This window comes from Callionymus lyra, chromosome 18 (assembly GCF_982586985.1).
Source record: "Callionymus lyra chromosome 18, fCalLyr1.hap1.1, whole genome shotgun sequence".
Taxonomy (NCBI): Eukaryota; Metazoa; Chordata; class Actinopteri; order Syngnathiformes; family Callionymidae; genus Callionymus; species Callionymus lyra.
In genome coordinates, this window is record NC_141835.1 from 6338959 (window position 1) to 6362958 (window position 24000).

At 41.1% G+C, this 24000-nt stretch overlaps 1 protein-coding gene across 2 annotated transcripts; it reads right to left on the minus strand.

Moving 5' to 3' along the window:
• Positions 1-112: 112 nt before the first annotated feature.
• ttbk2a (tau tubulin kinase 2a) lies at positions 113-22345 on the minus strand. 2 transcript variants are annotated; one of them, XM_087779279.1, is made up of 16 exons: positions 22108-22345; positions 14757-14900; positions 12791-12938; positions 11458-11531; positions 10644-10784; positions 10334-10438; positions 10202-10267; positions 10026-10118; positions 9833-9958; positions 9613-9770; positions 9346-9553; positions 9081-9277; positions 8486-8999; positions 6865-7191; positions 5191-6167; positions 113-4366 (listed from the first exon to the last, which is right to left on the minus strand). In XM_087779279.1, the coding sequence occupies exons 2-16, from the start codon at positions 14823-14825 to the stop codon at positions 3874-3876; spliced, it is 3696 nt and encodes a 1231-aa protein (XP_087635405.1). In that variant the 5' UTR covers positions 14826-14900; positions 22108-22345; the 3' UTR covers positions 113-3873. The 2 variants fall into 2 exon arrangements, with proteins under 2 accessions (XP_087635405.1, XP_087635406.1); XM_087779280.1 differs by lacking the exon at positions 6865-7191.
• Positions 22346-24000: the final 1655 nt, after the last annotated feature.

Below are 24000 nucleotides of genomic sequence, written 5' to 3' on the forward strand. Positions count from 1 at the left end.
TTGGGTAATTGTGTCATGGCAATGTTTGTTAAAATACAAGCCAACCTTTTAGAAGACCATGAACCTGGCGACCAACCTCGTCTTCCGTACCCATCCCTAAATGCATCTCCGTCATCTAATCTCTTTCTTCATCAAAGGTAAGGAAGGTTTATCTCCACCACAAAAGGGAACGCCACACTTTTCTTCACGCATGCGGGATGAGGGTTTTATTCCTAACCAGGTTTATAAAAATAAAATACAAAATAATTTAAAAACAAAACAAAAAAGAATACACTGTACAGGGCATTGATATGATACAAATAATATAATCAGCATAAATAACTTACATTTATATACAATCTGAAATAAAGAAACGTTACATTCTTTCATGGTAAAGATACAAAGAACATTTTTCAACACAATTTCATACAACGGAGGAATCAAAACGATGGCTGTCAAAATCAAAGGAATCGATCCAATAAATAGTTGCGGTCAAGTATTGATCAGTTAAACCTTTAGTCACATGAGAATTAAAGCATTTCAAATAAAATAAAAGCTGCTGTTTAAGTTACTAGAGCGACTACACAACACAGGTGTGCAATAGAATGTCCACCGTTATCCTCCTGGTCTGTTCCTCCCGTTAACTTTTTTTTTTTTAGACAAATGATGTTATGACTGATTAGTTAAAAGGTAATAACAACGTTAAAAACATCCCTCAATCCATTTCCAGGCTGAAGGGAAATACTGTCACTTGTTCTCTTGTAGAGGCAGTTGCTCTACTCCGAGTCCTTTCCCATTATTAGTCCTGCTTAAGACACATTCAGGCTTTAACTGACTGCAGAAGTGAAAATTGACCAAACTTTTAGCCATTAAAACTCAGAACCAGTGAAGTTTTACACCAAACTGCTTCCAAAAGATAAAAACATTAGTTTTAATATTCGGGTATTTGTTAGCTCTCATTGACTGATGGAATTATCTCAATAAGAATGTGACGTTTGAAAAGTCTTTTACATTGATAACAAAGGCAGCGGGCCATGTGGAATAAGTTTAAGGGCCACATAAAGCCCCTGAGCCTGGCTTGGACACACCTGAACTGATGCGTATATATATCGTGCTCCCTTAAAGTGATAGTTCACCCAAAATTAACTTTTCTACTCGCCCTCATGTCGACTAAGGGTTGGGATTATTTTCAGAGAAAAACAGAAAATCCATGCTAATGTAGCGACCGGCGCTCACTAGTCGTCGCCCAAAAAGACACACCAAAAACTTCCATAGCGCTCGAATGTAATGTCGCTCTTGTATTGAAGCGATACAGCGTCTCCGCTATGGTGAGATGTAGCACGAGTAGCCTCGTAGCTTTGGCTGGAAACAATCTTAAAATATACAGATTCATTTCATTATTTGCCGAGGCTTCAACACAAGATGGACGTTACAGACGAGCAGTTCTGGAGGTATTTGGATGTTTTTAAGTGTCATTGTGGACGAAGATGAAGACGAAGACAACTAAGCTCCAGTCTCTACATCAAAAATGAACAAACATTTTTGCCTTTAGCTCTAAAAAGGAAGAGATTACTCTGAAAAGAATCCCTTAGTCGACTTGAGGGTGAGTAGAAAATGAGTGAAATTTGAACTCCTTAACCTTTAAGGAAACCTATCCCAAGTATTCTGGGTGGTTTTTGGACCGTGGGAGGAAACCAGAGTGTCCAGAGGAAACTCAAACTAACATATATTTATAGTCAATTCTACCTTTTGAGTCGAAACCATCACCCCGTGGGTTAAAAAGTCCTGTGTACCTCAGTACGATTCTGGGGTTCCCCCGCCTTTAAAAACCCTGTTTCATTTCTTTTCGTGATCTGCCTGCGTCACGGAAGAGTGGAAGGCACAATAGCGAGCAGGGACGTCTTCCTCGGGGGCCCCCGGGTGGAAAACGGCCGAGAGGAACCGGGAGCACACAGAAGGTCCAGGATTCAGTCACCCCTCACGGTGCACCGAGGGCGGGCGAGAAAAGACACTTTAAGGCTGCTGACCCGACTGAACGCTGTCGTCGTAGACGCTCCGTCCAACAAACCTCCAGCTTCAAAACCACATCTGCAGGATTCAGGGGGGATATATTTGGCAAGTGGGATTCTCTTTTAGTTCAGCAGTCCCCGCGTTTATAAACCATGATTTGCAGCATATCAATTTGACTCGTCGATCGAGGAAGTGCAGTCAAACGGCGAGGACTCGACGATGGCTCAATCGACAGTTGGGTGGAAGGTGCTCGAAGGAGTGAGGCATGCAGAGAAGCTATCATACAAGACGAGGGTGAAACAGCGCCCCCTTGTGCACGAGCGGACAGTGGAGCTAACATCGAAAGCGTTTTGTAAATATGGCCTCGTCCTAATGTATTGAACATTCGCGTCTGGATGTTTTTTTTTTTTAAATCTACGTTAGTAGCAATGAGATCACGTGTTTCGCTCTATTATTGCTCTCATTTCAATGCTTATTGATGGATATTATATGTATTTACAGTTTGGTTTGTAGTGAAGCGTGAAGGCAGCTGTGTGCACTCATACATACGTCAGGTGTGAACTCGTTTATCAATTCAACCGCATCATTTTGGGCATTAATGCTTTCGTAAATAACAGCGTGAACATGTGACCGAAATGAAACGTGTCTTTAAGCTGTAGCTGTGCAGTTAATAGATAGTTATAGCTCATTAGACATAAACCTTCACTGTTAAATAAGCCAGTTTTGAAGAAAAATCCAACCTCTGAATGAGTATTTTTCTCTGTCTTGGCTACACTTCAGCAGAAGGGATGAGGATCAGCACCGCCAGGTAAGAAAGATCTTTGGGTTTTCTCTGAGAGTATTGGAAATGCCAGAGTGTGAGCTTAAGATCGATCTTGTGTAATCACTTACTGATTACTTTAAATCTATTTTATCACCTCCGCCAAGGAGGTCATGTGATCATTGCGTTCATCCGTTTGTGGTGAGGTGCAACTCTTCCTCGCCTACTATGTGTTGAGACAATTGTATCGTCCGACTGAGCTCATTGCGATTAACGCCGTATCGAATGCTAAAAATGAATCAAGTTATATAGATCATAATAATGGCTGAAGAACAAACGACATTATGGGTGTGAATAAGCTGCTTGGAGGAAGTCTGCACCCTTCATGTGCAGTTGAATGTTTTTTAAGGCTCATGTGATATGTTGCCATTTTTTATAGTTATAGTTTATACTTTTGAAACCAAAATCAAAACTCAATGAATACAGTTTATGTTGACCCTAACTAACTCCTTGACCTATATGTACAAGTTAAGTTGCTTGTTAAAATGATCATTAAGGTGGTAAAGAGAGCTATGAGCTAACCTTACCATTTTAGATCTGCTAGCGTAGCTTTAAAGGGAATTGATTTCTTTTTATTCACTCGTTTATTTCTTCACTGTGGCACAGATGTGATCCTTCATGGCATTAGATCAAGTTTGAGCGATGATTTTAAGTTTTCGTCCTTGAGTGACAAGTCTTATTCCCTCTCTAAGTAGGCACCGAAAAGCTGTCGTCACTCTTGAGACGATTGATTGTATAACAGGGTCACTCAGAAGTGGAACCCTTTCCTCTTCACACCGTGTATGAGTGACACGAGCCACGGACATGATATCTGCGTCAACACAGCTGTACACGTATTTTGGATTTCCACACATGGCGTAAAGTAAATATGATTCATACCCTGCCCGAAGCCTTGACGCAGAGACGCTGTTTAGCTACACTGTAAACAGCAGTGCTCGACACTGATTACTGTTGCTGGGCGGGTCGAGATTTGCCGCGAGATGAACGGGACGATGAGATTCATTTACATGATGATGATGTTTAGTGGGTGAAACGCCAGGAAGACTCGGGACCGAGCTGCTCAATTATCTGCTCAGCTTGCTGGCGCACTTGCTGTCGCGACTGCAACCCTTGCCCCTGGACAGGTGGAAGGGCGTCGCCCGGGCCTGGCGACTGCAGCATCCCTCCTGGTGGAAGGAGAAGATGCGGCGGGTTGGCGGCGAGCCAGAGAAGCTGGGCGGCGAGTGGTTGCGAGCCAAGCAGGTCCCGCCGCCGCCGCCGCCGCCGCCGCCGCCGCCGCCGCCGCCGCCGCCACCGCCGCCACCGCGGGGCTCGTGGCGGGAGGGGGACGAGCTGACGGAGCGCTGTAGCGAGGACGAGCTGCGCGGGGAGGCGCTGGAGCTGCGCATGTGGTGCGGGGAACCGTTCAGGCTGCAGGCGCCGCTCCGAGAGCCGCCATGTTGGGTCGAGAAGCGGTGGTGGGTCGAGGAGCCGCGGGCGCCGTGCATCAGCTGAGCCAGACAACTGAGCAGGTCGGAGTCGCTGTTGCTGCCGGCTCGGATGCGGTAACGCCTAAGCCTTTAAGAGAAACAGTCGGTTAAAAATGATATCGAATATCTCCTAGTTTGCACTTAAAGGGCACCTAATGTGAAAACTCTCCTGACTTCACATGTTGTAAATGTTGAAGTCATCCTCTTCAAAATGCAGTAGTTCATTCATCATGACGTTGCTCCGTTTTTAAGTTATTACTTAATAAAGTTGTCTCCTGTCTGAAATCTCGCCAAACAAGACTACGGTTTAAATTAAACAGTCTGACGTCACTCTGGTGAAAAGTCCTCCCCTAGAAGCCCTAAATCAGTTTTAGAACCTACATGTTAATCATGAAACAAAATAAATATTTATGTTAACATGGTGAGAGTTACTTCTGCCTTTAGGTGTTTTTGTAATGTGTACAATAAGCAGCAAACCTTATTTTTATAATTCGTTATTTAATGTCCAAAACGGGAGATTTAGTGGTGAATTTGAAATTTACGTGAGTCCTTGAATGCAACTCGTGTTTTTGTGACCAATCAGAGCGGAGTGGGCGTGGTTGCTTGGACGAGACTTCTTCTCAGCTAAAACGGCGCATTTTCAGTGGGCGGGGCTTAAGCGTATTTTCTAATGTAAATATCTTTATTAAATGAGAGTTTTGTGCAAAAAGAAACTGATGAGTATAATAGAGGTCCTAGAACCATTTAAGAGACACTTAAATCAGCATTAGGTGCCCTTTAAATGATTGCTAGTACCAAATACATGTACATGCTAAAGTTCTGGCGACCCTCTTTTTTAAAATAAATACCTTGTTACAAGGTGTTTTATTTCATTTTTGCACGGCTCTTCGATTTCATGCGTAGCACTGTTACCTGTTCTCCACTGTGGAACGGCATGGAGGCTTTCCTGGAGGCGGTCTCGGGAGGAATTGGGCGGCGAGCTTCTCAGAGGAAGAGTGAACTGGACGAGGGATCCGGCTTTTGCGGGACAGGGGGCTGGAGGAGGACGACAGGGAAGCATCCCCCTGGCGGTCGGAGCGAGATCCAATGAGCGAGTCTTCATCCTGAGAGCGGTCCGAAGCCGAGGAGAGCGGATCTCTTGCCAGGGAGGCCACTTTGGGGGCCCGTCTGTCCGAGAGTGACGGCGAGGCGGTGGGAGAGGGCACTGGGCCATGATGGCTAGCCTTTTTCTGTAAAAGCTTTTCTTTGGCAGACCCTGGAGGAGGCGCCTCTAGCAAACAAGAGGGTTCGAGCACGGGGATGCGACTGTGCCTTCTGCTGGGGTCTCTGCGAGAGGCGGTTGGTGAGAAGGCAGCGTCGCCACTTGTAACTTGATTCACCCTCTCCTCCCTCTGTGGTTCTGGCTCGGCGATAAAGTGAGCGGAAGCAGAGTCTTTGTCACAGTCTTTGTCACAGTCTTTGAGGTTTAGGAGATGACCGGGTGGGGAGAGGCGGGCGTTAGCGAAAAAGTGGTTGTGGGGTGATTTAGGGCTACTTGGTGAGTGCGGAGAGGTGGGTGAACCCCGAGATGGAGAACGAAGGGTTACAGTGCGGTTGGTTGGGGAGCGAGGCGTGGGCGAGCGTGGAGAGATCGGGGAAGACAAGCGGCTTGGCACAGGACTCGGAACTTTGGTGTGACTATCTCCATTGACCGCCGTTTCTGCGAGCGGCTCCGTGGGTGACCCCGGATGGGTGGGCACACCGTCCTGCGGGGAGCTGATGTCTGCTGTGCGCTCGTGGGCCTGCAGAGTCTCGGTTTCAGCTACACCACGCCTCTCCAACAGGAGGCACTGCGGAGCGCTGTCTGATCCCGACTGGGAGGACAGGCCAGAGGGCCTCTGCGCCGTCAACTGTAGAAGGAGGGGAGGAGCAGGAACGAGGGTGGGGGGGTGGCAGAAAGAAAGCAGAGTTACTACACAAATACGACACAGAGAGTGGAAAATTATTTGGTCTGTTGCTGAGAGACCTCAGCATGTTGTGCTTCAGGTCTGTAGCAAGAGCCTCGTGTTTAAAAAAGAGAAAATTGATTTTGGGTTCATAAATGATTAGTAGTCTGGTGACAGCATGCAGGACCATAGCTACCGTGATCGGACCGAAACACACGAGTGCTATGGCAGTGTGAGTCAAGCTGTGAGTACTAAACCAGCAAGTAGGACAGGAAACGTTCACGCAACTTCGCAGGGGGCTTCAGCGAAGAGAGGGTGAGGAACAAATACAGGGAGAGAGAGAGGAAGAGGAAGATAGAGAGGACAAAGACAATCTGAAACAAAAGAGACCATGCACCTGGAGTCATGACTCGACATTCCCAACACACATGCCACAAACAGACTATTCAGATCACAAGAAAAAACGTGTCCCAACTCAATAACACATCTGACCCATGCTCTGTCTGGCCTGCACAATGCACTTCATGGGTTTCGGGAGACAACTGCCTGACACAAAAACCAGCCAACTGAACAAAAAAAAGCAACAAAAAAAAAAAGACAAATGAAAAAAGATGGGTTGACAGAGATAGAAGAATGAGGCCTGTTCTTCTAGACTCTTCACCTGCTGAAGTTGTGCTCGAGTGATGCGAATAACTGAGGGGAACTTGGTGTTGGCAGCATCTGCTGGGATCGCGGGGAGCTTCCTACGACCAGGAGAGCGAGCGGCCGGGTTAAGGTTATGCGGTGACGTGACGTGACAGGAAGTGAAGTGGCGCTCTCGCTTCTGCTGCTCGGCAGACTGGCTGCGTCGTATGCCGGTCAACTGGTGCTTATGCAGGGGGTCCGACAGGGTGGTCAGGAGGGTGTGAGGGCTGGGGGAGCGGAGTGGGACGGGGCTGGATGTTCGAGCGGCAACTTCCTCCGGAAGGGACGGAGGAGAGGTGGGGAACTAGCAGAGGAGACAGGTGAGGAGGTGAAGGAGTGTAGGTGTCAAAAATGGGTTGTTTAACTACATTCATACTTTGTGCTGCTTCATTTATTTGAGTTACTTTAAGTATCGTGAAATATCCAGTAGCGGTTCTCATGCTTAAGGAGGAGATTAGGCAAATCTTACAACACATAATATATATGTATAATATAATATACTTTTGCACAAGAAAGGCTTAAATGGCACAAGTCATTCATGGACAACCCTCTGGCCAAGAAGTGCCTCTGAAGTCAACCAAAAATACATTCGACCCCATCTTCTCCCAGACAAGGCCTTAATCAACATCCTTATGTGCAAGTTCATATACTGGTTTTCCATTATGGTTAATCCCAAAAAAGGGTTACACTTTTAAAACAGCTGCACAGTAGCAATCTCAGAGCTCTTCTCTATGCAAACCACCAAACTGCTTCATTTTAGAGACGGCAGTTGTACTCATTTCCATCACGGCTAGCATGGCAAGTACTGGGAGTACATCTCCTTTATGGTATTGTGATACATATGATTAAAACCATGATTGAATAACCTCCTAGAGTATACAAATGTTTTAGTGATTTCTGAGATATTTCTAGGTTTTCTAATGGAAACCAGCTTAAGGAGAAGCAACAAGCGCCGTTACCCAGTTTTATTTTTCTAATGATCTAAATACTTTATTAAGATTAACCGAAAACCTGACTAATTTCAAAACTAGGTGAGTTGTTGTCTAAACTAGGTTCCTTATGGTGAACAGAAGTATCTCTGGACAGTAAAGCTAGTGTTTTGTGGGGCGGGGAGGAAATCATTCATTGCTGCATCTAATAGGTAAAAACAAATACATTGTGTGGTCGATAAGAGAATTTCAATTTGGTGGTAAGGTTGAGGGTAGATTTGAAAAGTGAATTAGTAGAAAATTAAAAAAAAGAAATAACAAAGAAGCAAACAAAGCTACTTAAAAGCCAAATTATAATTTAAAAAAACATTTGCAAATAAACCCAATCCAACCAAGAAAACATCAAAATTGTGCAAAACGTTTGCTGCAAATGAAAGATTTCGAGGCTCATTCTCCCTGTGCTGTGATCTGATAACAGAGAAGCAAAGTAAATCACTTTTCTTTTTTTAAACGGATTAACCAAGCAATGGCTATGAGAAGATGAGACTGGTGCGTCTTACCGTTGTATAATATTAAAGATATTATTACAAAGCTTTTCAGTCGAAGTCTGGCTAATGGCAGAGTAATGAATGTCATGTTCAGAACAGGTAGTTGAAAAAGAAGGCTTACCTGGGTGAGAACTCCTTCGGCCAGCGCGTCGGCCGGACTGGTTGGAGTGACAGGGGGCAGAGCCCCAGCAGGACCCACACTAAGTTCCAACTTATCCACTCTTGTACTTCCCTTTGAAGAGCCAAGGCTTTCCTGTTTGGCTTTTCCCAGGCTTGGGTTTGCACATACAGGTGACTGCTCTCCTGGTTGGAGGATTTCTGGTTCTTCATCGTCTTCCTCGGACGGACTAGAAGAAGCCTTCGCTCCAGGGGAACCGCTGGGCCGGTCCACCATGACCCATTCTCTCGAGTCAAAGTCTTGCCTTCCCGAGCTCAGATTGAGGGCCACGAATCCACCACTGCTAACAGCCCCCTCTCCATGATCTAGAGAGCCCGGGGAAGGGGGCTTAGGGGACCCACCACCCGATAGAAACTCTTCATCATAGTGCCACACCCTGTGAGGTTGATCTCCAGCAGGTTGAATCTCCACAACTGCTGCTCCATCAGTCGCTTTGTCCTGTGGTAACTTTGGGGAGCTGTAAACACCACCATAGACTCAGTTCTTAATCATGTCATGACCATCCAATATTTTGTGGTAACTGCCCACAACAAGTTACCTGGCCTCCAAGAAGTGTTCTGGACCAGGCTTTGATTCCAAGCTACGTCTTTTTTCCAGTTCAAGACTGTGAATGTTGCGAAGCTTCCTCAGCAGTGGAGCGTCCCTGTCGACCACATCAGGCTGGAGCTTCACCGGAGAACCCAAGCTCTGCCCAGCGTAGGGCCCTTGGGGCCCCTGATTTTCCTCTGCTGCTGTCTGTTTGGAGGATTTTGGTTAATTTAAGCGACACTTAATAATTCTCCTGTGTCAGAAGAAGCATCTACCCTCCAGACAGCACTCCTCACTCGATTCCGGTTGCGATCCAACTCCTCCCAGACGTCGGCTTCTTGGTTACGATGCGGATGACCCGGGGATCCGATCAGGCGGTCGTGACCGGGATTGTTTTCCGCGTCACTGAGCTGCTCGTCCTGCAACACCTCGTCCGTGTTCTCCTTCATCAAGTCACCCGGGATCAGGGAGGCATTCGCCATTCTGAGGAGAAGAAAAAGATTTAAAAGGCTGAGTAATACCTCCTCAAACACATTACTCACCCCATGTGAGCCGGTGTGAGGCGAGTGTGATGCTGCGGCGTCGTGGCGCTGGCGCTGATTGTCAGGGAGCCATCTGTGCCGGTACGCTCCCAGTCGTAAGGGTCGTTCTCGACCACGTTGTACGTCTTCATGCTGTTGTCAAACACCGACATCAGCAGCTGTGAAGACAAGGCGGTTTGACTTTTCGAGGTCCAGCATGAGACAAGGACGAATGGACTACCTGGTAGTCTGGCTTCGTGAAATAGTCGAGATTGGAAATGTGGTCCAGGAAAACGCCGAACTCTGCCGGGAGATGTTTGAGCATCAGGCGATGATCGTACGTGTCCTTCAGTTTGCCGACGTGTTCCTTCAAAACACAATTAACCGTCATTTCTATTATTGCACGTTACTTCGTAAACTTGACTTAGCCATACTTTTTCCTTGATCTTTCTCCATGGAAGCTGGCCGACAAGAAACTCCACCAGCATGTAGAAAAGAGACCAAAGGTCGTCATGGCGACCCATCTCCTATTGGTTTTTGTAAAAATCAAAGCATTGGTTTAAAAGCTGCATGATTTATGAGGCAGGTAACATCACGGTGAGCTGCTGACCTTATTCTTGTGTGCATTCACAGACGCGTAACGGACCGTTCCTCTGAATCCCGCCACAGGACGAGGCTGAGGCAAAACAGTACAATTTTCGAGAGGAACTTACACACAATGGAGTATCTTTAAGACACTTACCGGTCGAACCTCCTGGCTAGAGTTTGTGAACTGGCGGGCCAGTCCGAAGTCCAGCATGTAGCAGGTTCGGCATGTACTGGGGTAGCAACCCATGGCGAAATTGGACTGAAGCGAAAACAGGGTGAGAAAACAGGTTCATCAGTAGCGGAAAAATACCCTCAAAATATTAAAATGCTAAGAAAGTTTCTAAGGAAAACAACATAAGGATCCCATGAAGGTCCTTATACCCCCCCCAAAAAACACACCTGATAATAATTTAGGTCAAAATAGTTTGGGTTTTTGTTCATCAGAGCACAGTAGTTCAACTTACGGGTTTGATGTCCCGATGCAAAAATCCCACCGAGTGTATACTTTCTATGGCTTCCAGCATCTGGCGGCCCAGACGCAGAGTGGTGCTGATACTGAAGGTGGCCCGGGTCATGCTTCTCCTCAGATCAGCCAGATTACGACCCTGTACGGAAGAGAAATATCACCGTGTTTATACGTTGTTCCACCCACGATCAGATGGGCGATCTCGCCCGTGTTGTGCTCATCTACCACTATGACAGTATCGTGGCTCATTTTTGCATGAGTCGTGTTACGCTTGGATTTTTGGTTTGGAAAAAAAAAACATGAAATGCTCTGTTGTTTTGATCTGAACTTCCAATAGTACAAATTGTTCTGAACCAAAACAAAAAAACAACATGTTGGCAAAGTGTAAAAGGAAGTTGTTGTGAAGTCAGCGCGGCTAATCATTTATAATTAAACACAGAGGTGGTCTGAAGTCATCGAACACAACATTCCTGCGGGTGTGCTGGAGTAAACTGCAGAAAGTCTCTGTAGAGCTGTAGGTTTGTAAAAAGAAAAGGACACTGTGACCTTAACCAAGGCTTGGGGCAGGTTTAAATGCTGATTCACTTTGACGCAGACCAAGAATCACGGTGTTTTTCACACCTGGAATTTAAGTCAAACGGCAGCACGGTGTCGAAGTGTCTCGTCACATCTGCAAATACTTCAGCCAGATGTGTGCACAGAGTTAACTGTGAAGAGCCTTGACTCGGCTCGTGACGCCTGGTTCATGTCATACATCCATCCATCTATTATCCATCGACCCGACATAAGAGATGTGACGCTATCATCCTCACCTGGAGCTCCATCACCACGTAGTTAAACCGGTCATTGCGACCACATCCGACGAAGCGGCACACGTGGTTCTTACCTAGAAAACAAACAAAAACAAGACGGCTTTAATTTTGCCATCACAAAAATAAACACGTGATCTGCAGTTTTAAGCTGATTGACAGTCTTATTCAACCGGGTCTCCGGTTCTGACAGATTCCCAAACGGCTCTCGGCCTCAGCAGGGATGAAGAAACATCCCTCAGCCGTTTAGAGATTTGAACCCATCAATCCAAGGTCATATGGTAAGAATGTAAGATATGAGTTCATTCAATAGGTTATTTAAAGGTTTAAAGCATTAAGTTCATAAACTGTTTTTGGCAGCAGTTAAGCAAGAAAAACAGTTGTTTTTTTAATTTTGTTACAAAGAAAACAATATATTGACAGATGCCGTTGGCTAATGTGCTAGCCTAGAAAGTCATATTTTTCATGTATTAGTTACTTTTTTGACTATTTAATAAAATGTCAATGTATGTATTGTCAGAAAAACACTAGTTGTAAAGAAAAATATATTACTTTTTATCGTAGAAGATAATAGCAGTAAGCTACTCTCTGCTAGCATTATTAGCCACATTGCGAATTAGCTTTAGTTTGCTAAAAATAAGAAACAACAAAACGAAAACAATTTATTGATGTTAAAAAAAGTGTTATATACATAAAATACATGTAAACCAAAATGCTAATGCTACATGCTAAGACAGAGGCTCACAATACAAACAGGAAATATCCAAATTAAAATTAAAATCTCAAATAAAAGCCTATTTATTAAAATGTGTAGGAAATGATTTAAAAAAGTCAGTGAATTTTAAAAACATATTTATACATTTGTTGACCTCTTATTTCATACTTTGAATCGATTTGTTTGTCGTTTAAATCAGTTTGAAGTCACATGACAAGCGACCAAATATCTTCACAGGCCTCAGCTGTGATTTGAGGGTCTTTTCGTTGACTCTCGTCTCAGGTTACGTTTGTTTCTCATGGGAAGCAACCGAACCATCCAGTCCCAGGCCACAGCCATTAGCGAGCAAACATGATCCTTGACCATTGATTTTCTCCTCACACAGAGGAGAAAAGGAAAACGTATATGGTTTTGAAGGAGAAAGAGGAGGATGAACATTGTTGGGACAAATAGAAAAAGAGGGCGTGTCTTAGCTCTGAGGATAGTTTCAGATGCATGTGTGAAGAACTGCTCCGAGTATCACTTGAACTTCCATTGTCAAGAAACGACAGACAAACCTGGGTTTTTCTGATGAAACATTGACATTTTTGGACCAAATCCACTGAACCCATGTCAACCTACCCTGCAGTTTCTTCAGCACCGCCACCTCCATTTTGAGCACCTGCTTCGGTTGCTGGGCCGACTCCACCTTGAGCGCTACGTTGGCCCGAGTCAGGACGTCCAGCGCTTCGTAGATTTCGCCGAAGCCCCCGCCCCCGATCTTCTTTGTCTGGGAAATGAAACACACACATTGAAATAACGTTATTGCTTTCTTTAGCCAACGAAGAAGCGGCAGCTCTACTCCGGGTCTCTGGATGATGACGGAGCTCAACAGTTCTTATCTAATGAGGCCTTTTGACTGGTTATTATGTGCAAAACATTTCTATTAATAACAGTGGGCTTTTGTGATTATCAAACTTTAAATACATTACATTTTAAAATAAGATATTTGGGGAGCTTTACTGTGCAATTTAGGGAAATGGACCAAAGACCTAACAGCAAAGTACAATAATATTGAGGTAAATATGGCATTCAACTATTTTATGAACAAAAAATACCACAAAGAAATGTAAAAAATTAGGTGCTCCCTCGTTAAATTAGGGGATTAAGTTAAGTTCAACGAAATGGATGAAGTAGTGACGATTGACATTCACATTTAATTGAACTTGCAAACTCAAAATGGCATATGAGGGGGGGTTGACCCTCTCAACAACACTCTTAGTAACGGTGACCCGAAACTGCTCACGCTTTGCCGCCCAGCCAACAAATCACAGCCGATGATATCTTTTGACGTAGCAACAAAAGCCCGATTCGCACGGGATAAGTATTACCTGTGGAGCAGAGGCGATTTGTAATAACTGCGGGGATTGTCGGAGATTTAATCCCGTGCGAAATCTGTGATTTGTAATGTAATAATTCCACCGCATATGACTTACTGTATTTACTTAACACAGGCATTGGGTGATAATACTAGTCCAGTGCGAATCTGTTTCCCGGTGTTTATTATTGTAATTGCTTTTCAGATATTGAGGCGTATATGCTTCCTTTCTCTTTCCGCGTAAATCTGCTCCCACACAGTATAGTTTTGCACCTTAGACCCAAAAATGTGTTGGTATCGCCCCATACATTCAATTGAGAGCCTCGTCTCGAGTCCATGGCCTACTTTTGGATTGCCTTAAGTAGAAGCGGATGTGACGACATATCTGGCCGTAACGTCAGTAACACCGACTATTTTACAGACGTCGCTTATCCCTTTCAAATTACAAATCACCAAAGGTCCGCGGGTAAAACTGATCCCGCGTGAATAGGGCTATAGATGTAGAATTTAGCGCTTTTCAAGACCAGGGTCACAAAGCGCTTAAACAATCAATACAATACTCAAGAAAATAGATGCTTAAAAGGTCAAGACAACGTAGGCGACCTTGCTAACCTGCGCCCCCTAGTGACCAATCAGCCATCGCTAAATAGAGCAGTGTGTAGAAATGCATCATGGGAGTTCGCTGTTTCGTTGGCACCATAAGTATTGGGGGTGCGGTGATTAATGCCCGCCAGTAAAAGCTGCAGTTTTTCTTCTGTTCGAATAAATCACCTGGTGAGGGACCAACCGGGAATTCATTCCACGTCAACATCTATTCGTAATAATCCGTCGCCTAAACTAGCAGAGGAAGGAAAATGAAAATTTCATCTGGAGCGTCACCACCTGGTCAATGACATCTGAGTCACGCGTCCTTGACCGTCCTCGGCTCTAAAGGTCAGGATTAGCCGCGGCGTTATGTAACACACTTTCTTCCCAAGACAGGATGTAGTCATCCTCGCGTGGCACAGAACCCAACCTCCGCACCTCCTGGGGACCCTGCTTATAGCTCGCTGCGCTTCTTCAGCACAGAACGCTCTATTTTTAACCAGAGACCAGAGGTTCCACTCGTCAGGTAACCATTGTCTTCCCGGCTCACAAAGGCCTCGCTTTGTCCCGGATCAAGCCACGGCGCTGCGACGGCGCCGGACGACAAAGCCCGCTATTGTCGGGGGATCGAAAAAAAAAACTCACCACTTTCCATCGTTCCTTCACCACCGAGTGGACGCTGAGGATGTCAGCCTGTTCCGCGCCACCGCTCATCGCGACGTCTTCGCCGTCGCTTTCCGACCTCGCTGGCTCAGATCAGGGAGGGCATGGCGGCGCCGGTGAAGAACCCTGCGGAGAGAAGGAACGTCGTTTTTAAAAACACCCGAGCAACACGACCACCGGTTCGGGGGTTCAAGTTGCACCCCTGGAATTATTATTCCAATCCGTCGGAGACTTGATCGTCTCTGCAGCTGTTGTCTGCAGCTGCCTCGACCACTTCCACAGTCTTAACATTTAATCCCGTATCTCACATTTAATCCACAGTCGCATGGAATATTTCTTATCTGTGTTTCATATTCTGACCAAGCAGTGTGAAAGATTCTGCTCCAAAAAGTATAAAAGAATTTGAGATCACAGATTCCACAGACCCTTCCTACATGCTTCGGTAGCACCGAGTGTCGAAACATGCTTCGTCTTTCAGTTCCCACGCATGAACAGAACATGATAGTCTGGATTTTTACCAACAAAAACTGACGAAGACAGTGAACGTCGGATTGATTTGTTAATTAAGAATGACACTTTAAAAAAACACCTTGTAGTGGAAATTGACCAAAGCTTAAAAAATGTAACTCAAGATTTGTACTATGTGTAATCAGTACTGGTATCGAAATGTACTTATTCATTTGATGTATCCAGCCCTCAGCAGATGGTAGCAGAACTCACTCGGACAACACACAGGGGAATGAAAAACACTGTTGCCTTCTCAACCTCAGATCATGTCAAAAGTCACATTATAATTGGGAAAAACGATAATAAGTATGTAATATTTATAGAGCGCTTTTCTAGACCAGGGTCACAAAGCCCTTAACAATCAAAACAATACCCAATAAAATATATGATTAAAAGGTCAAGACAACACTGAGACAAACAAAGGAGTTCCAGAAAGTCAGGGAAAAGTACAAATAAAAAGTGTCTTCAGATGTTTCTTGAAGGAGTCAGTAGATCATCAAACACAGATGTTTCTTGAAGGAGTCAGTAGATCATCAAACACAGATGTTTCTTGAAGGAGTCAGTAGATCATCAAACACAGATGTTTCTTGAAGGAGTCAGTAGATCATCAAACACAGATGTTTCTTGAAGGAGTCAGTAGATCATCAAACACAGATGTTTCTTGAAGGAGTCATTAGATCATCAAACACAGATGTTTCTTGAAGGAGTCAGTAGATCATCAAACACAGATGTTTCTTGAAGGAGTCAGTAGATCATCAAACACAGATGTTTCTTGAAGGAGTCAGTAGATCATCAAACACAGATGTTTCTTGAAGGAGTCAGTAGATCATCAAACACAGATGTTTCTTGAAGGAGTCAGTAGATCATCAAACACAGATGTTTCTTGAAGGAGTCAGTAGATCATCAAACACAGATGTTTCTTGAAGGAGTCAGTAGATCATCAAACACAGATGTTTCTTGAAGGAGTCAGTAGATCATCAAACACAGATGTTTCTTGAAGGAGTCAGTAGATCATCAAACACAGATGTTTCTTAAAGGAGTCAGTAGATCATCAAACACAGAGAGAGAAGAAGTTCGTTCCAAAGCTTAGGAGCAACAGTCTGGAAGGATTTCTCTCCTCTGGTCCTGAAGCGTGTTCAGGAACCATCAGTAGATTCTGATCCAAAGACCTCAGAGCCCGAGCTGGGATGTAAGTCTGGATCAGAATCTACTGATGGAAGGTCTGACCATGAATAGATCTGAAAGTAAGAACCAGAATTTTAAAGTTGATCCTGAAAGAAACTGGAAGCCAGTGAAGAGTTTTAAGGATCGGAGAAATGTGAGTTCTTCTACTAGAGCGCTCTTCTTGTTGCGTAATTCAAGGATGCAAAGATATATCATCGCGTTTTTCCTGAAAGCGTCATATTATTCTGCAAGACAGTAATTCATGTCCTAGAACACCAGGATAGGAGGAAAGAAGGGAGCTCAAATTTACGAGAGACAAAGTCGTCAATGTTTCTTCCATAAAAAGATCAAAGGAGGTTTGCGTGAAATGGGAAATCGAGCTCTGTTTACTTCTTCAGTGCCTCGTGACCAGATCAGAAGCACCAGGAACATCTAAATAAGTGACATTTTAAATAAAAACAAAGGAAGGTTAAAAAAAATGTCTTGATACAATTCGTGCTTTGGTTGAGACGTTGGGTTGAAGTGATTTTTTTTTTCGGTAAAACCAAACTTTTCAACAAAGATCAGAGCTCGACTCCAGAGAAAACATGCTTGTTTTCAAACAGAACCTCATTCTTTCCCTGCACTTGTTATGCAACCCGTTTGTAGAATGACCGCGAGGCATGATCAGTCAATCCCATCATGCATCGGGATGAAGTCAGGGGGGGGGGATGAGAGAGATTGTTTTTAGATGGAGTCAGGAGTCGAGTCACACGGATCAAGAGCTAGTAGGCGAGTCGGCCTCGACGATGACACTCCGACATGATGTCGGGAGGATTAATCTGCTCACAAACACCGTGACGACGCTCCTTGAACCGGCGTCGCCGCCGCTGACCCCCGTTATTCCCGCCCGATGAACTCATAACTCACACATCGTCTCAGGCGTGTTCGATAACAAGGGCACGGCGTTTGAATGTTCGCACACTAGGGGAACGTATATCTTTAAAATAAATGTATGGATGACGTCAGCGGGTTCACTTCAAAGTCACGTCGGGAACTTTCATCTGCGTCCTCTGATGATGCTTTAAATATTCTCCCGCGGACACCAAAGATTACTTCCAGGTCGACAAGCTCAAAAACAATCGACAAGATGAGTTTTTGTTATTATTTTAAGGCTAAGGAGTTTAAGGCTCTAGAATTCTTCCCTTTTTCCATGATATGTTATATTATATGGTACATATTAAACTATTATGTTTAGAATAAATTGGAAAAGATTAAGTGATTTTTACTTTGTAATGAGGACTGTAAAAAAGCATTAATCATTAAAATGAGATTTTCTTTTTCAACCTTAACACATCCATTATCAGAAAACACATAAATATGATAAAACTGAATATAATTAAATTAATTATGGTTCATTATTAAAGATTATAACTGTACAATACAAGTAATTTCAACATAAACCAAGTAAATCAATATAATAAGATTGATGTTAGATGTTGCATGTCAACATTAGCATATAAGCTAACAGGAAGCTTAAATGCTAATGTCGCATATTTTTATAGAACTGAATTATAATCAGTTATACCAAAACACTGAATAAAATTCAATTAAATATGGCTCATTATTAAAGATTATTAACTGTACAATACTAGTAACTTTCACGTAAACCAAGTAAATCAATATAATAATATCGATGTTAGTGTTGGCGCGTCAACATTAGCATGTAAGCTAACAGAGGAAGCTTACTTGCTAGTGTTGCATATTTTTGTATAACTGAATTACATTCAGTTATATAAAAAAAACCTCAATATAATATTGATGTTAGCGTTAGCATGTCAACATTAGCATGTAAGCTAACAGAGGAAGCTTACATGCTAATGTTGCATATTTTTATAGAACTGAATTATATTCAGATGTATAAAAAGCTGAATATAAATCAATTAAATATGACTCATTATTAAAGATTATAACTGTACAATACTAGTAACTTCAATGTAAACCAAGTAAATCAATATAATATAATATTAATGTTAGCGTTAGTGCGTCGACATTAGCATGTAAGCTAACAGAGGAATCCATTCAATTGTCCAGTTATAGACGTCACTAAATCTACAAACATGTACTTTAGTCAGACTTTTAATCCTTTCATGCAGTTTCTAAACTAAAACTTACAATTTTTTGAGTCTATCACTTCTGAGTAGAAGTTAAGATACAACTGTCATTTTTTTTCTATTAAAACAATTAGCAAAATGAAATACTTGTTTTATGTTTTCCCTATAATTGAAGTAAAATACATTTTACAATAATAATATTCTCAGGAAAATCTTTATAGAATAGAATAAAATAAAATACTAGTATAACAAGATCAGCGCATCATTATTAACAGTGCAAATATTATAAAAATATATACAGTTATACAGAGTTACGAGGAGGGTTTACAACAAATTATATTTTGAAGAAACAACTGGTTAATAAAGTTTTCTTTATCTATTCCATTGACATTACAAATCTAGATGTTAGTTTCAGTTCCGTTTTTTTAATATGATTTAAACTTCAGTTTGTGAGAAAAGCTCTTCCTTCACATGCTAAATGAACGCAGCCCAACATTACACAGCAGATCTGGCAACATCCGGCCGATTCATGAAATCCAAGGTCCTCGTTTCTCCATCGATTCATTTTTTTTCCCTGACCTCTGCGTTTCCATGGCGACGCCTGTGCCGTCTCTCTTGTGCCGCCTGAACGTTTGTCATCTCGTGTTTTTGCCCTTTTGTTTTGCTGCGCGTGAGGCATTTGAAGACGTATCCTGTAGTGCTGCGTCAACACAGATCTCATCTACGATGCATCACCATCGGTGTGTGTGGTGGTGGTGGGATCGGGGGGGGGGGGGGGGGTTTGGTCCTGGTGGTCCGACAGATGTCCGAGTGTGTCTGCGGGAGCAGTTCTGGGAAGAAGCCAAACCAATGAGGAAGCTCCGGCGTCCCGGCGAGCAGGAGCGAGACCGAGTCCAGCAACACTATCGCTGCTACAAACACACACACACACACACACACACACACACCCTGGATTCCAGTAAACATTCAGCTCCGGGTGGAGGTTCCTCCAGGAGCAGGTGTGCACCAACAACACAAGCATCACGTTACTAATCCTGCACGACTGTTGGACTGGACCGTCCGGACCGACCCGCTGACCAAGCAACTGAAAACACAGTAGTTTCGCAGGCGACTGGACGCAGAGACTTGAAAAGAATGTGAAACCAAACGTCGTTCTTTAACCATAACTGATGTGAATACAAAACTTGAAAGACACCGTCAGTGCACATACCTCTGCCAAGGAGCTAATTTCACTTATAAAATCAATACTTCCGTGAGTCAAGAGACAAGCTTTTTCTATTTTTTCATCTATTTCGAGTATTAAAGATTATAACTGTACAATAGTAACTTTAACTTGAGTAAATCTACAAGTGAACTATTTGTTTTAAAACAACTGAACTATTCATTTTAAAACAACTGAACTATTTATTTAAAAACAACTGAACTATTTATTTTAACACAACTGAACTATTTATTTTAAAACAACTGAACTATTTATTTTAAAACAACTGAACTATTTATTTTAAAACAACCTAACTATTTATTTTAAAACATCTGAACTATTCATTTTAAAACAACTGAACTATTTATTTTAAAGCAACTGAACTATTTATTTAAAAAAAAAAATGAAATATTTATTATAAAACAACTTAACTATTTATTTTAAAACAACTGAACTATTTATTTTAAAGCAACTGAACTATTTATTTTAAAACAACTGAACAATTTATTTTAAAACAACTGAACTATTTATTAAAAAAACTGAAATATTTATTATAAAACAACTTAACTATTTATTTTTAAAAACAACTGAACTATTTATTTTAAAACAACTGAACTATTGGTTTTAAAACAACTGAACTATTAATTTAAAAAAAAACTGAACTATTTATTTAAAGAAAAACTGAACTATTTATTTTAAAACAATTGAACTATTTATTTTAAAACAACTGAACTATTTTTTTTTAAACATACTGAACCATTCATTTTAAAACAACTGAACTATTTATTTTAAAACATACTGAACTATTCATTTTATAACAACTGAACTATTAATTTAAAAAAACTGAACTATTTATTTAAAGAAATACTGAACTATTTATTTTATAACAACTGAACTTTTAATTTAAAAACAACTGAACTATTTATTTTAAAACAACTGAACTATTTATTTTATAACAACTGAACGATCCACTTAAAAAACTGAACTATTTATTTAAAGAAAAACTGAACTATTCGCTTTAAAACAACTGAACTATTTATTTTAAAACAACTGAACTATTTATTTTAAAACGAATGAACTATTCATTTTAAAACAACTGAACTATTTATTTTAAAGCAACTGAACTATTTATTTTAAAACAACTGAACTATTTATTTTAAAACAACTGAACTATTTATTAAAAAAACTGAAATATTTATTATAAAACAACTTAACTATTTATTTTTAAAAACAACTGTACTATTTATTTTAAAACAACTGAACTATTCGTTTTAAAACAACTGAACTATTAATTTAAAAAAACTGAACTATTTATTTAAAGAAAAACTGAACTATTTATTTTAAAACAATTGAACTATTTATTTTAAAACAACTGAACTATTTTTTTTTAAAACATACTGAACCATTCATTTTAAAACAACTGAACTATTTATTTTAAAACATACTGAACTATTCATTTTATAACAACTGAACTATTCATTTAAAAAAACTGAACTATTTATTTAAAGAAATACTGAACTATTTATTTTATAACAACTGACAGTCCACTTAAAAAACTGAACTATTTATTTAAAGAAAAACTGAACTATTCGCTTTAAAACAACTGAACTATTTATTTTAAAACAACTGAACTATTTATTTTAAAACTAATGAACTATTTATTTTAAAACAACTGAACTATTAATTGTATAACAACTGAACTATTAATAAAAGAAAACTGAACTATTTATTTAAAGAAAAACTGAACTATTCATTTATACTCAAACTTATCAGGTAAAAACACTCAGAACTACTGGAAAAATACCCTCTTTATTAAAGGTACTACTACTGAGCAACCATTTATCAATAGATTACTTATTTATGGCAATATTCCACATCCTGACAACAGCACATGTGTTGAGATGTTTCAAGGAAGTTTAACGCAAGAAATATCAATAAACAACTCGTTGTTTCTACTGTAAACATGTTTGTTTTGTAACTCAAGTTGTCTTACAATGAAACACAGATCCTTGAATTTGATTCACGTTACGTTTGCTGAGATTATTTATCAAACAAAATGTAACTTCATGAGCAGAAGCTTTAAACGCAATTATATTGTTTTATTATAAATAATTATTGTTGTGTTTTTTTTTAAAGCAGACGCAAACACGTCGTGTTTTAAATCTATCTATCATGTCCACTCGTCATCGATCATGACGCCTGTCAATCATATTCAATGACAGGTTTGGACGCAGAGACGCTGTTGCGTGGATCGACTCACGCGCGTGCACGCGAGCCGGCGGAGGACGAGTCCGAACACGACGCTCGAAATAAACACAAACATACCCGCCGAGGGGGGATTACAGGCCGGGGCTCGGGTGGGCTTTACCTCCGTGCAGCTTCCACGAGAACAGCCGGGTGTGGTTACACAAGACCCTCTCGCGGCGGCGCGTGCGTCGAGATGAATCCCATGTCTTCACTCGCGTCCGCGGTTCAGGGTCGAGAATCCGTCGCTCGAGCAGAAGCGAAGGAGAAAGAAAAGAAAAAAACACGAGTGTCCACGATCGTCCCTTTTCTCCTTCTGTTTGTCACCTCAGCATCTCTGCGGATCCGTGACGTGACGTGACGTGACGGCGCGGGCGATGCTCGTCGGACTTCCCTGCGTGCGCGGCCCCGACGTATCACCCCTCGCAACAGCTCGGCCGCGCGCATAGGGGGGGTCTTTAAAGCGCGTTCGTGGCTGGGGGAAATCACGCGCATTTCGCAAGTCTAGTAAAAAATTCTTATTATTTTTTTTTTGTTTTAGACACTAAGACCGCTTTTTTAATATTTAAATAATAATAAAAATAAAAATAATACTAAAACGAAGCGTTTAGTGAAGATGCGATGTTCCACAACAACCACAAGAGGGCGTGCCAGAGTTTGAGTAGTAAGTAAGTAAGTCATTTTTATTTATAGAGCGCTTTTCCAGACCAGGGTCACAAAGCGCTTAAACAATCAAAACAATATTCAATAAAGTATATACTTTAAAGGTCAAGATAACACTGATAACACAACAGGAGTTCCAGAAAATCAAGGAAAAGCCTGAACAAATAAAAACGTCTTAAAATGTTTCTTGAAGGATTAGTAAGTAAGTAAGTCATTTTTATTTGTATAGCGTTTTTCCAGACCAGGGTCACAAAGCGCTTAAACAATCAAAACAATATTCAATAAAGTATATACTTTAAAGGTCAAGATAACACTGATAACACAACAGGAGTTCCAGAAAATCAAGGAAAAGCCTGAACAAATAAACAGAACGTACAAATACTTTTCCATTCATGTGCAACAACATGTGCACAAAAATATATGTGCACGACTCAATGAAGAAAAATTAAAAACGATATTTTACAAACAATGCATTAAAAAGAAAGAAAATGAAAATTATGTTGAATTTAGAATAATATTTCATAAATAAGAAATCATTCCTAAACTGCTTTAACCATAACCTTTAACCGGATTCAAAAATAGTTTACAACACAATGCTTGTCGTGTATGGAATATAAGAGTGCCAGAATTAAAGTAATAATAAAGCGTTTGGCAATAGCGACATCCAGGGGAAAGATCCTTTAAATGGCTATTGTGAAATAAATACACGCATAAATGTGTATATCAATATCGAAATACGTGTATTTTGTATATCAAAAACAGCAAATGAATTAGAACCTTTTTACCAAATACAATACAATCATCCCATGAGTGACACAATTCAATAATACAACCTGTTTGGCAGTAGAGAGGGGAATAAGGTTGCAAAATGTATTAAAATACTTGTTGTGGTGATTTGGATGCATTATAAAATAATATGTATTAAATACAAAAAAGAAATTAAAATAATACATCAAAATATAAGAGAGTAAAACAAGTAACCCCTACATTAAAGTGTGAATATCAGAATGAAATAATTAATTCAATTAAATAAATGTGAAAATGAAATAACTAAAGTGTTCATAAGTGTACTTGTCATTCTTTTTTTTAGTTAATGTAATAACTTTAATTTACTGGGTTAATACTCAGTATTGATTGATACTCGACCGACAAAAATAAATTACAGGGTCAAATGTTCTTAAAATGTGTAACAAAAACATTAGAGTGTGTCAGAAATATGTATTTTATGAGTAAAATATATATTTTTTTACTTGAGTACTGTGTGCACTTGTACTTCTTTTTTGTTTTGCATTACTATTATATTGTCATCTATTATTATTGTACCTCTTATATTATTGTTTATTATAATTCTTAT

Bases quoted from the DNA above. Each gene is read 5' to 3' on its own strand.
- ttbk2a (XM_087779279.1), bottom strand. From the start codon at position 14,825: ATGAGCGGTGGCGCGGAACAGGCTGACATCCTCAGCGTCCACTCGGTG. The intron at 12,939-14,756 runs GTGAGTTTTTTT...TTCATTTCCCAG, and splicing joins TGAAGGAACGATGGAAAGTG to ACAAAGAAGATCGGGGGCGG. The intron at 10,119-10,201 runs GTCAGCAGCTCA...AAAAACCAATAG, and splicing joins TGAATGCACACAAGAATAAG to GAGATGGGTCGCCATGACGA.